This window comes from Copadichromis virginalis, linkage group LG22 (assembly GCF_057382275.1).
Source record: "Copadichromis virginalis isolate Kocher_CV1m ecotype Utaka linkage group LG22, C_Virginalis_male_GT1.1, whole genome shotgun sequence".
NCBI classification, from domain to species: domain Eukaryota; kingdom Metazoa; phylum Chordata; class Actinopteri; order Cichliformes; family Cichlidae; genus Copadichromis; species Copadichromis virginalis.
The window spans coordinates 23,937,945-23,950,929 of record NC_140638.1 but is presented as its reverse complement, the minus strand read 5'-3'; the positions used below and the strand labels follow the sequence as shown (position 1 = coordinate 23,950,929).

The following is a 12,985-nucleotide window of genomic DNA, read 5'->3' as shown; positions in this document are numbered from 1 at the left end:
CCCTTTATGATCACAGTGAACCCATCTTCTGGTGGTAGCTTTCAGTATTATAACTTAGATGATCTCAAACTGGTTTCTTGAACATGAAAATGAGTTCACTGTGCTCAAAGGCCTCCACAGTTGACAGATTGCAATCCACCTTTGGCATGAAGTGGAAGGAAAGATTTGTTTCAGGAATTTGCAGCAACTGCGTGATGCTGTCACGTCAGTATGGACCAGTGTGGACTCTAAATGGTTCTAGCACTTCACTGAAGCTCTGCCATGACGAATTAAAGCAATTCTGAAGGTAAAATGGGGTCTAGCCTACTAAATAGTAATGGACTGGTTCTTATGTATTGCTTTTCTATTCCATCGGAGAACTCAAAGCACTTCATACAACATGCCTCATTCACACCCATTCTAGCTAACATTCATGTAATATCCTGTAGATGGGGGTCAACCGGCTCTGTAGCCTTAAAGTTAAGTATGGTGCTGTGAAGATGCAGATAATAACACGAGAATGTAAATACACTGTTAAAAAGTGTATATAACGTTTAGATAAACCAGTCAAAAGCACTCCATGACCTGTAGATGCTTTAGTGCTAGTAAACACATGGGTCCAAGTTTGTATAAAAGTCTTAATAACACACTGTAATAGGTAGATTGAAAAATGAAGACGATCCATCATTTCCCTCATCCTTTATTCCAGCTCTGGTCGTTACTTGAGATATTGTGTGCAGATGAAGTCGTGTGTCTACCACCTCTTTTGTTTTCAGTCCAAAAAGCATTATATGACTCTTTAAAGTCTTTAAACAGTTTACTTGTTTTCATTATTGCATTACTTCATTACTTCTTTTCCTCACACTCCCCCCCCCCCCCCCCCCCGGGCTTGGAAAAAAAAGGTTTTCACATTTTATCTTTTTTTTCACAGCCAACACCCCCCCCCCCCCCCCTCCCCACACACATACACTTCTATTTATTTGTTCCTGTTTTCTCTGGAGCACTTCATCTGTTCAAATCTCCTCAAGTCTCTGCTAATATTTTCTCCTCCCACTCCTATCTCAGTCCTCCTCTCACCTTCTCTTCCACTGCGTTTCCTTCTTATCAGCCTCTATCTCTCTCTCTCTCTCTCTCTCTCTAACACACACTGTTGCTCTCTCTTTCTCTGGAGACACCAGCTTGTTAATGACTTCACTGCAGTTTGTCTTTTAGCTGGAACTGACTGTGGTTGATTATCTCGCCATCAGCATTTAGCATCAGGCACTTCTGAGAGGATCCCTCACCCCTTATCGTTTCGCCGCGAAACGCAAACACCTTGTGATGTCACCCACGTATGAATATTAATGATCAGCTGCGCGCCACAGCCCCATTCTTTCTTCACGATGGAGACGGGAAGAACTAGTCTGAGTCGAAAAAAAAGAAAAAAAAAAGACATCAGCCCTGTTTGAAATATTGATGTGTTTTGGGGAAGCTGTGTGTGAGATTTCCAAATCGCTGATGCTGCTGATGCACTCTTACCTTTGCGGCTAAGCTGAAATTAACAGGCTAAACGGGCAGAAAACTTAGTGGTTAATAGAAATGAAAAAAAAAGTGTCAGCTCCTGCAAATCCACTATGATTACTGTTAATACACGTTAAATGCCAAGAATTTGAACTGAAAGCGAGAGAGCTGAAGGCAGCTCTATCAAGGCCAGATCATGCCCTTGGGCAAAGTGACGGGGTACATTACAGCTCGCCCAACAAGTAGGGAAAGAAGGCTGATAGAGATGCAGTCTAATTGCATGTGAAACTTTGCCTGTTAAGCAGGGGAGTCAAATTGTGTGTGTGTGCGTGAGGGGGGGGGGGGGAATGAAGTGCCATTTTAACTTCCACCAGGCATCAAGGTCAGCTTTTTATAAATTGTAAGTAGAGCTAGTGATGAGTCATACACAGGCGTGCTCAGTGGGCACAGCTTTGAATCCAGCAACTATATCAACTTTTTTTTTAAGATATATTCTTTTGCCTTAAAAATATACACAGCAGATTTAACTAGAGCCATTCATTGCTTCTGCATATATATATGTATATATATATATATATATATATATATATATATATATATATATATATATATATATATATATATATATATATATATATATATATATACACATACACATTGGGAAGATGGCCGAGTGCTCAGTGAATACCTCAGGCAGCAGAAACCCAAGAAAGAGGAGGGAGACGAGGAACCATCATGGAAGGACAGGCCCCTGCACGGTATGTACCACCGGCAGATAGAGGAGGTGGCTGATATCCAGAAATCCTACCAGTGGCTGGACTGAAAGACAGCACAGAGGCACTAATCATGGCAGCACAAGAACAAGCTCTGAGTACAAGATCCATAGAGGCTGGGGTCTATCACACCAGGCAAGACCCCAGGTGCAGGCTGTGTAAAGATGCCCCAGAGACAATCCAGCACATAACAGCAGGGTGCAAGATGTTAGCAGGCAAGGCATACATGGAACGCCATAACCAAGTGGCCGGCATAGTGTACAGGAACATCTGTGCCGAGTATAACCTGGAAGTACCAAGGTCAAAATGGGAGATGCCCCCAAGGGTGGTGGAGAATGACCGAGCTAAGATCCTGTGGGACTTCCAGATACAGACGGACAAAATGGTGGTGGCTAACCAACCGGACATAGTGGTGGTAGACAAACAGAAGAAGACGGCCGTAGTGATCGATGTAGCGGTTCCGAATGACAGCAATATCAGGAAGAAGGAACACGAGAAGCTGGAGAAATACCAAGGGCTCAGAGAAGAGCTCGAGAGGATGTGGAGGGTGAAGGTAACGGTGGTCCCCGTGGTAATCGGAGCACTAGGTGCGGTGACTCCCAAGCTAGGCGAGTGGCTCCAGCAGATCCCGGGAATAACATCGGAGATCTCTGTCCAGAAGAGCGCAGTCCTGGGAACAGCTAAGATACTGCGCAGGACCCTCAAGCTCCCAGGCCTCTGGTAGAGGACCCGAGCTTGAAGGATAAACCGCCCGCAGGGGCGTGCTGGGTGTTTTATATATATATGTATGTATGTATATATATATATATATATATATATATGTGTGTGTGTGTGTGTGTGTGTGTGTGTGTGTGTGTGTGTGTGTGTGTGTGTGTGTGTGAGTGTGTTTTGCAGTGGTAGGGCACTAGTTCAAAGCACTGCTTTTTAGTGTGATAGGCAGTCAGTGGAGAGTTAGAGCTTACAGAGCACAGGAGAGCATCAGCCCTTGGCCTTGACCACTGACAAGATATAGCTGCACAGGGTCTCGTATAGAAAGAATACGCACACACATACACACACACACACTTTCACAAACACGTGTAGAAATACACACCTATTTTTTTTCTCTGCACTTCAACTCCCTCCCTCCCTCCTTCCCTCCTTCCCATGTCTCTCTCTTACCACCCATCATTTATTGGCTAATGTCTCCCCTCTACTCAGCCATCAAAATCTTGCTGCTGTATCTATTTTTTCCTTCTTTTTTTATCTTCCCTCTTCCCTCCTTCTGGGAGAAAATAAGCTGCATCAGCATTGTAGTTACATTCCACCCTGCAAACACACAGACACACATATATACACACACATACACACGCATTCACAAAGTGCATAGGATTAAAGGATGAATGACCTGATTTAGTCCCTGTCGGTTTACAGCTGTGAATATGCATTAATTTTTCTTTTAGAGGACACACACACACATGCCCGCTCAAAAAAATTTGAATGATTAAAAACAGCATGCGTGTGTGCTCACACGTCTCCCTAATTGTGACTCCTGTATTAGCCGTGGAGTTTCTACCTCATCCTCAGCCCATCTCATGGCTGTTGAGGTGTCTGCATCCGCCCCTCTCGCCTTCCATGCCAGCCTGCGTTCTGCCCGTCTTCCTCAGCGGGCCTTTCTTTCATCGCAGCGTCTCCAGTCCTCCTCAATGCAGCCATCTTTCTTACACATTTACCCTGTCTACCATCCTCCATCTGTCCGTCTCTCCTGCTCTCGCTCCCGTGGGTAGTGGTGGGATAATTGGAAGCAGAGGTTCTTCATTGAGATGATGCTGAGGCCAGTCAGGTGGAAAGCCCTCTTAATAGACCTCTGCTCTTTTCCATGCCTACACACACACACACACACACACACACACACACACACGCGCACACACACACATATGCACGCACACACGAGAGCTTATGTAAACACTTACACACACAGCATATATTCTTCTGTTTGGATGCAGCCATGCACGGACACGCCTATTATTCTCCACGGGAGGACCTAATTTCTGATATTACTCAGCATTCCATATAATAGAAGCAGCCAATGATTTCCCATAACAGCGTCGTTTTTCTTAACTTTTGTGTGTGTCTCTCTCTCCTCCCGTGTCCCTCACTCTCCTTCATCCTCCCTCCGTCACTTTACCACTCACTTGAGATACCTGTGCTGCAAATCCATTCTTTTGTATCGCTCGGTTGCAATCATATCTCGCATCTTTTCCTTGATAACAGGCAATCCCCCAGCTGTTTCCCCCCGCCCACAATAGCAGCTGCATTCCTCAGATTGCCACAGCCCATATCACACTGCAAAATTTAATCTACCTCTGCTTGTGAAGTCAGCTTCTTTGTGCTTCCCAACTGTATCCATTTTCTTTTCCCTTAGCTTGGAAATATGATTCAGGGACATTTCTGCCTTATGCAAGAGGCCAGTTTGCTCCCCTCTCTAGCTGCTCCATGATACCCTCTGTCAAACCCCCTTTTCACGGCAGTGCCCTGCCTGCTGAACCAAGATGGCTGCCTTCCAAGTCAATTTGCGGTCAGCGAAGGAGCCATTTGCATGAACATGTGTCCCATCATTTAGCTGATATCCCCCTATGTGTGTCGCACAGAGAGGAGTGAAATCACACATTTAATAAAGTCCTCTCCACCTTTTTTTGGTCCAACACATCCCTCCAGTTCTGGTGTTTTGCAATTTTCCCACCTCTGGTGTGGTACTTAAGGATTAGTTGAAACACAGAGGCCTCTCTTAATGTTAAGAGATAAAAGTGAGGGAATGTAATAGATTGTAAAGAGTGGGATACACAGGCAGTGAGTTAGGGAGAGAGAGAGAGAGAGAGAGAGAGAGGATGTTTTAAATTGAAGGGAAACTTCAAGGATGAGCTAAAAGTTAGGTGGGCAACATATTCTGTTATTAGAATCTGTAAATCAGGGATGTAAAACGTATACACACACACACGCGCGCGTGCATGCACACAGTCATTACTGTATGCAGATTAATCAGTCTGTGGTAACTGGCCACAAATGAACAATGGACACAATGGACACCTGGATTTTTAATTTTTAATTAGCATGCATATGTGGGCATCTCTGTTGTGTGGATGGTAAACACTGATTGAATAGCGCAACCTGCAAAAGTGCTGCTGGAAGCAGGCCATAATAAGACAAGGCTCACTTATCTAAACTATTTTCACTTAGGTGCACTATAGTCAAACAATGATTGATACTTTGCATCTAGATGCAAGGGGAACCTGTGTGTGCTCAGTTTGAGATGTCCGCTCAAACAGACCTCGGAGTGGGAGCTTCTAAAAGCATTTCTGTTCACTTCATTTGCGAGATTTACAAAAAGCTCAACTTTCCGTCCCTCAATGTCGAGTATATTGTCAAGCAGTAGGCGCATGGCAGACTTGTGAGTGAGAACAGAAGGTGCAAAAGCCGAGCCAGAAAGTCCAGTAGCAGATTGAAGTGCATAGTTGTGAGTTAAATAAAATAAATCAATTTTAAAAAAAACAGAAGCGAGGATTGTTTCACAGATCTACAAGAATTACCATCTACAGCAACTCACATGCCGGGCCATTCAGAGCAGCTTGTATGGGCACAGATGGAGAGGGAAATGGTGTAAAAGAGTCATAGAGTTGAAGAATAAGAAAGGTTAAATGTCCAAAAGAAGTAGCAACAGAAGTACATAAGTTTTGATAGATTTGGGGTTTTTTTTCACATGGTTCAATCTTCACCTTACATGGATATGATGGCGAAAAAATGTCATTTACATTGACATTTTCCTATCTGACACTATTACATTTGTATATTTTGAATGCAAACTGTGGCCTTTTAATTTGTGTTGGTAACAAACAAACAAAATACCCCTGGAAGTAGTTTTTGATAAACCAAAAAAGAAAGTATAAAATACAGTTTTACCTTCTTTCCACCAGGGGGCACTGAACCATACACACGTTGTGCAAGTACATCAGGAAGCAAATATCGGCCAGTGAAACTATTTAGTTTAAATTTTGGGGTGGGAAGGGAGGGGACAACAACAACAACAACAACCACAAAAATAGATTTGGAGTTGGGGAAGTCTGGATTATAACTAAATAAATTACTGAGGTCAGTAGGTTTATATTTTATTATTTGTATATAATGGCTACCTAGCTTGTATCTTATGATACAGAAAGCAGTAAATACAATGTGTGCATGCTCCCAACAGAGTTTTGGGTTTGCTGGCTACAAGGTTATGGGTTTTTTTTTCGTTATTTCGCTAATTGGCTACAGCTAGTAACTGAAGTGAGCTTTTGCTATATTCTGTGTCAAGATGATCCCACACTGCTTCAGTAATGTTCAGGTCGGGGTTGTGTTTCTCTCCAGGTATGCTTTTACTGCACAGCGTGTTTGTCTTTGTAGATTATATTGCATTGTAAATCTAATTCTGATTATAGTTATCTGCTTTCATAATGTCATCAGTTTTAATAAGATCCCCCAAACCAGCAAAAGATGAAAAGAAAAACAGAGTTTTTTCATATTTCATATGCATATCCTGTTCATTTGCTGTAGATGTTTTTTTGTCTTCTGTCTTCACTTGTCCAGTTTCCTCAAATGTCTATGCCTGCCCTACCATAAGTTTTTGGCCCATGTCAAGGAGATCAAATTATGTCTTTTTTCTGATAGGCTGCCAGTAACAAAATTAAGATACAAAGTTAGTTTTTGGTTCCTACTAGTGGTGGTGGTGTAATGGTGTGGGAGATATTTTGTCTTAGCACATTCTGGATCTATTAGTCATTAGGTTTAAACAGAAGTTTAAAGTTTGTCAGCCCTTTGGGTCCCCCAAATGGCATGGGGCTCCAAGCAGTTGACTGCCTTGCCTGGTGTCATGCAATGAATGATTTAAGCGACTTTCAATGGTTATTGGTGCCAGATGGGCTAATCTGACTATTTCAGAGAGTGGTGATCTATTTTCCTGCATATGGTTTACAGAGAAACGTCTAAAAAAGAGAAAATACTCAGTAGGCAGTATTCCTCAGGGCGAAAATGTCTCATTGATACCAGATGTCAGAAGAGAATGACCAGACTAATATGAGCTGATAATAAGACAATAGTAACTCAAATAAGCACTCGTTGCAACCAAGGTATGCAGAAGAGTATCTCCAGATGCACAGCGAATCCAGCCTTGAAAGAAATGGGCTATAGCAGCAAAAAACCACACTGGGTGCCAAAAAAGAACAGGGACAGTTCATACAGGCTGGTCAAAATTGGACAAGAGAAGACTGGCAAAATGTTGCCTTGTCTGATGAGTCTCAGTTTCTGCTGAGACATTCAGATGGTAGGATCAGAAAACAACTGAAACATGGATCCATGCTGTCTTCTGTCAGCAGTTCATACTCCTGATTTTCTCTTGATTTTAACTGAGTGGCTTTTATTGTTGGATCATTCCTGTCTTATATCACCAATTCAGGCTAGTGTTGTTGTTGTCTTGTAGGGATTTAGGGATATTTTCTTCACAGACCTCTTAGTACCAACTGAGCATTGGTGTTGATTTAAATGCAACAGCCTTCCTGTGTTGTTGCTGACTGTGTCCATTCCTTTATGACAACAGTGTAGCCACCTTTGATGACTGCTTCTAGCAGGATAACGTGTCATGTCAGGATCATATATCATATCACCTCAAACTGGTCTCTTGAACATGACAATGAGTTCACGTAATTCAAATGGCCTCCACAGTCACCAGATCTCAGTACATCTTTGGAATTTGGCAGAAAGGGAGATTTGAGTCATAGATCTGTGGTCACCAAATATGCAGCAATAGTGTGATGCTATCATGTCAGTATGGACCTAAATCTTTCCAGAATCTTGCTCAATCTCTGCCATGAAGAAATAAGGCAGTTCTGAAGCCAAAAGGGGGTCCAGCCCAGCACAAGCGAGATGTTCCTTAACACTCAAAAGCTCATCTTTTTTAGCACTTCACTTTATCAATGCTAGAGAAAGTTTGGTTTAGTTTTTGAGACTTTGTTTGTAAAGGCACTGTTCTGTATCAGTTCAGAGATAGGAAAACACCTGAATTATGTTAGAATTGGCCCACTTGGAAATAGAATTTGGTTGTTATTACAGAAAACTCTCCGTTCCAGGCTAAATGTAGGCATATTGAAATAATCTTAAATATGCTTGTGCGTTGTACCACATGTTACATAAACAGATCCACCAACAGAGGTGACAATGTTATTCCAATACCCTTTTTTTCTGGTTGACTATGTAAGAACTCTTCCTAAATGTGCATTCATGTGCCTTGCCAATGTTTTGCCACTGCCTTCGGTGTGGCCTGTCATGGTCCGGGGGTGTGTGTGCGTCATGTGCACCTGGGCCACTTGGCCACAACATCAAATATCATGAATGCATAAGTAATATGTGTTGTGGTATGCATTATGCGATCTCATCTATTCTCGGAGAGAGAATATTGTTTGGTATTATGCGCATTATTCACGGCGTGTGACACGGACAAATCCGAGGCAACCACCAATCTGCAAAAGAGGTTTCAGAGTTCTAGTGTGTATAAATCTGGATCACAATAATTAACAAATCATTTATTGATTGTCGTGTTATTTGGCATTTTATCATATTCTGTGTTTTCATACTCGCAGCAGTGAGCATATGTTTATTTCTTATTTATTAAATTGGGAGTCCTGCGAAGGAGGAGGACAGTTTCCAAGGTTAAGAGGGCTAAAGATATATTTATATTTACAAGTAAAACTCATTAAATATTCACATTAAAATGAAAACATTAAAAAATAAATAGATAGTTAGAAGCAGGTTTGCTTCACCAAGCTGGTGGGGAAAGTGGAAAAAGCTTTAAAGAGTCACCAGCGCCTTTACCAGACACATGGCCATGTAATATATGTAATAATCTGCAAACTACTGGCTTGGTTATTAGAAATGATTGTTGAATCAGTTTGACAGTATGTTTGCTATCTGTTTGCTGGCTGCTGGGTTTCTAATTTACTGTGAATACATGATTGCACTTACTGTGTCTTTGCTGATGGAAAGAAATTAGTTAACTGTCTTGTTGAGGTCTTGGCATTTTAATAATTTGCTGATGATTCAGAGCCTCGTTATACAAAAGTGATCCTTGAATGCCTGAGGTAACAGCTGGCTTAATAGAAGCTGGTGTGATGGAAGTGGGCTTCATACCTGACCTTGCAACCAACTGTGCTATTGATTGGATCTTAATTTTTTTTCTTTTTTTTGTCTCACCGTTAATGTCCTTCTGTCCACTTGTTCTTAGGTTAACTGGCTTCCAGCTGCCTCCACCAATTGTGAGTACGGGCTCCAGGCTCACACTGTGGCTGCTTTCTGACTATGCGGTCAGCGGGCAGGGATTCAAAGCTGCATATGAAGGTAACTCAACTTCCATCTTCATAGAATACCCGCTATTATAGCTTACTTTAATGTCTTTCAATGCGATGTTTCATTTAAACTGAATCTAAAAAAATCTTCAGTTCTAAAAGTCACTTTTAAAATGTATTTTGTGAGCGATTTATGCAGAAAATTTAGAAAATAATGCTATTTTTCAAACACTGTTGATATTGCTGCTATTGAGACAAGTTTCTTGATTATTGTAACAAAAGGGCTGAAAATGGGTGAGTCATTGCAGTACAAAATAACCAATGGGTACTCAACTAATTCAGTCATCTGGTAGTGTAATTTAAAGCCATTCTATCCGACTAGTATGGGTTATCATTTGTCCATTCTCATGCTAGAGCTAGCACTTTTATCATGGTGACATACAGTGTTTTATGATCCATGGCGAGGTGATATTAATGATAGCACGCTTCAGTTCCATGTAGGAGTAGCGGTGAGCCTAGGGAGAAGAAAATACAAGTGAGTGACTAATTAGGCTAATTACCTGACATGGGTTTGTCAGTCTTTTTGAGATATTGTGAATGCAGGGATGTGGCTCATTGGAGCAACAACAGTAGACTCAGAAAGCCCAAGACCACACTGTGTAACTATGTAAAGCCAAATAAAAGAGTCTGTTTGTTAATTCCACTGGGAGGCAATTGGGACATTGCATCTTTCTTTCTCACTAGTGGGTACAAGACTGCCAGTCGTGTCTAGCTTCTGACCTTGGATGATTTAACTCTCTCTTGCTGCAAATAAGTTTGCAAAACTACATTGGCAACTAAAGTAATGTCAAGACTGCAGATGCTTTGTGTTTCGTAGTTTGAACAGTTTCACTGCTAGACCAACTACTTTTGCTTTGTACTGTAAGCAATCGTTTACCCCTATGCACAAACTGTACTGCTGATAGCACATGTCAATAAAGCTGCGTGAATCCACTTGTTAAGTGTTGACACTGGCATTAAACTTGTCCCAGTGCTTGGTCCCCTGTTGTTTCAGTAGTTCTGAGTGCAAAAATGATTGTAGAAATTGTTATTCTATTGATCTACAGTCTTTCATTAGCACATCTCAAAGCTAAGCGTTCAAAAACCCGCACTGTACAATACATTTCCTTTTTTTGACCGTGTTCTGGACACCAAATTTTAGATTCTGTGAAAAAGAATCACCGGGCTAATAAGAATTTGTTACTTGAAGAATAACCAAAAACGTAACAATTCCAAATGACCATTTTTTAGGGGGGAAACAGCTTAAACTTGATAAATGTTACCTGTGTAAATTACTCCCTTCAACCTTGTAAATCCTCCGTTTTTTGTTCATGACTCGATGCTACATTTGATAATAGGGGGGGGAAAAGTTACAGTGATCACTCTACTAAGTTGAGGTAAATTTGCCCCCTTTAAACCTTCAATGGTGCCTCAGTGCTTGCTGTTTTGGGGATCTGAAGGGAAAAAAATGAATGCACATCTTGGGGTGGCTGTGGTACAACAGAGGCTAGCCGATAGCAAACCTGTGGAGCACCAGGGGAAATGAGTGCAACGCCGTAATTACCTGTCTCCCAGCTCACATGACATTGGCAAGACCAATTGCACTGACCCTCTATAGGGAAAAAGAGAGGGGCCCTGTTGAGCTGACATGTGGTGCTGCCCTGCAGGTTAGAGTGAATGTTAATTGGAGAGTAAAAAATACAGGAAATAAAGCATAGCAGCGCTTTATTGTAACTGAATGGACAGGAGACCACCCACAGTTGGCCTGTATTACACAGTATATGCACATCAGAATTTTAGCATCTCTTATCCCTAATTTCTTAGATGTGAAGCCACCACCCTTTTTCTTCCTCCTTTCATGGAGTTGTGTCAATCTGTTCTGCTCTTCCCTGTAAAACCATTTTACCATTTGGCACACATGGAGTGTCTCCTGGTACTGTACAAAGGCTAGAGGTAATGAATCTCCATTCTTAGATCGATTTTATTTAGTTACTTATTAAAATTAACAATGATAAGAATCAGCAAACTCCTAACAGCAGCTTGGTCACTCGTTTATTCCACGGTGACCAAATGAAACACTAAACACGAAACAGACCTGTTTTTTTTATTAGATTTTGTGTAAAACATTAAGTGAAGAGATGAAGAGATTTTGCATTTTAATTTAATTTCTCCCAGTTATATTTCACAATAGATCTTTTCCACTGCTTTTTAATGTTTGGCAACCTCATACCTGGAAGCTGTGAGAGAAATGTGAAGTTTCAAATGACTTTTCGGCAATTGAACTACCCTGGAAGCCAAGAAACAGCAGGAAGAAGTCATGGAAGCTGACACACTGCTTTGTGCCTCTTCATTTAAAGTCGGTTTGACCAGAAGCTGCTGGCATAGAGGTATTTCCCTGCTTTGATTTGATTAGCTCACAGTTAGAAATGTGCAGAAATAGACAGCAGGGAACAAGAGCAGGCACTGACCAAAGATTGTACATAATCAGCGATCACACCGTCTCATCTCAGGAACGCACCTGTATCTGCCATTTGCCAGGTGGAAGTTTAAATTATACCTATGAATGAAGTGACATTCATTTTCTTGCCTTTTCAATTTCAGCAATTTCTCACATGAACTCAGCATATCAGATTACCCTTTCCTCAGTTTGTATTCTTTGTCTCCAAAACTGTTGTGCGTTTAAGCAGCTTGTTGCACTCCATTTGAGCCAAATACACATATCAACAAGGAACACTGCACATGACCAGTCTTTATTCTCTGCACTAACCCTCTTTTATTGCAGTAAAATGCAATGGGCAGCCACAAGACTGTATGCATAATGGATTTCTACACAATCTCCTTCTGTTTTCTCATAGCAAGCACATTTTATAACTATATGCCAAGCTCATCTTAAGTGTAGCTACTGTATTTCATGTACCAAGTTTATATCATAATCACCCTGTTAAACGACATGTTACCTGCATCCATCTTTCTTTTTGTATCTCCATCATTTTCTCTCAGTTTTTTTGTTTACTTTCCCTCCATATAAGAGTTCTAGTCCAAGTCGTAGGTGTAATCTTTTCCTCAGGGAAAGCAGATTTGTGAATAATGAACTTACACAAGTAAAGAATGCCAGCTGTTTGTAGGTTGCATTACCCAGAATGCACCTTGGTTGCATCACGCCTCTGCTGTGATTCCAGCTTGTTAAATATGAAAAATGATTTTCACCTTAAACTTACATCTTTTTAGAATTCTATTCAGTGTGGTTTGGATTTACATATGCAAATATAAAAATAAGCAGTAACATGTATGCATTTATATAGCTTTGCTAGCTATTCTATATCCCATATAAGCTGTTTTTTTTAG

At 41.2% G+C, this 12,985-nt stretch overlaps 1 protein-coding gene across 1 annotated transcript in view; it reads left to right on the top strand.

Moving 5' to 3' along the window:
• Positions 1–12,985, top strand: part of csmd2 (CUB and Sushi multiple domains 2) — a 280,093-nt gene that overhangs the window by 39,227 nt on the left and 227,881 nt on the right. The window contains exon 4 of the mRNA XM_085446711.1: positions 9,541–9,653. Coding sequence (XP_085302837.1) covers positions 9,541–9,653 — 113 coding nt within the window. The remainder of the gene's footprint in view (positions 1–9,540; positions 9,654–12,985) is intronic.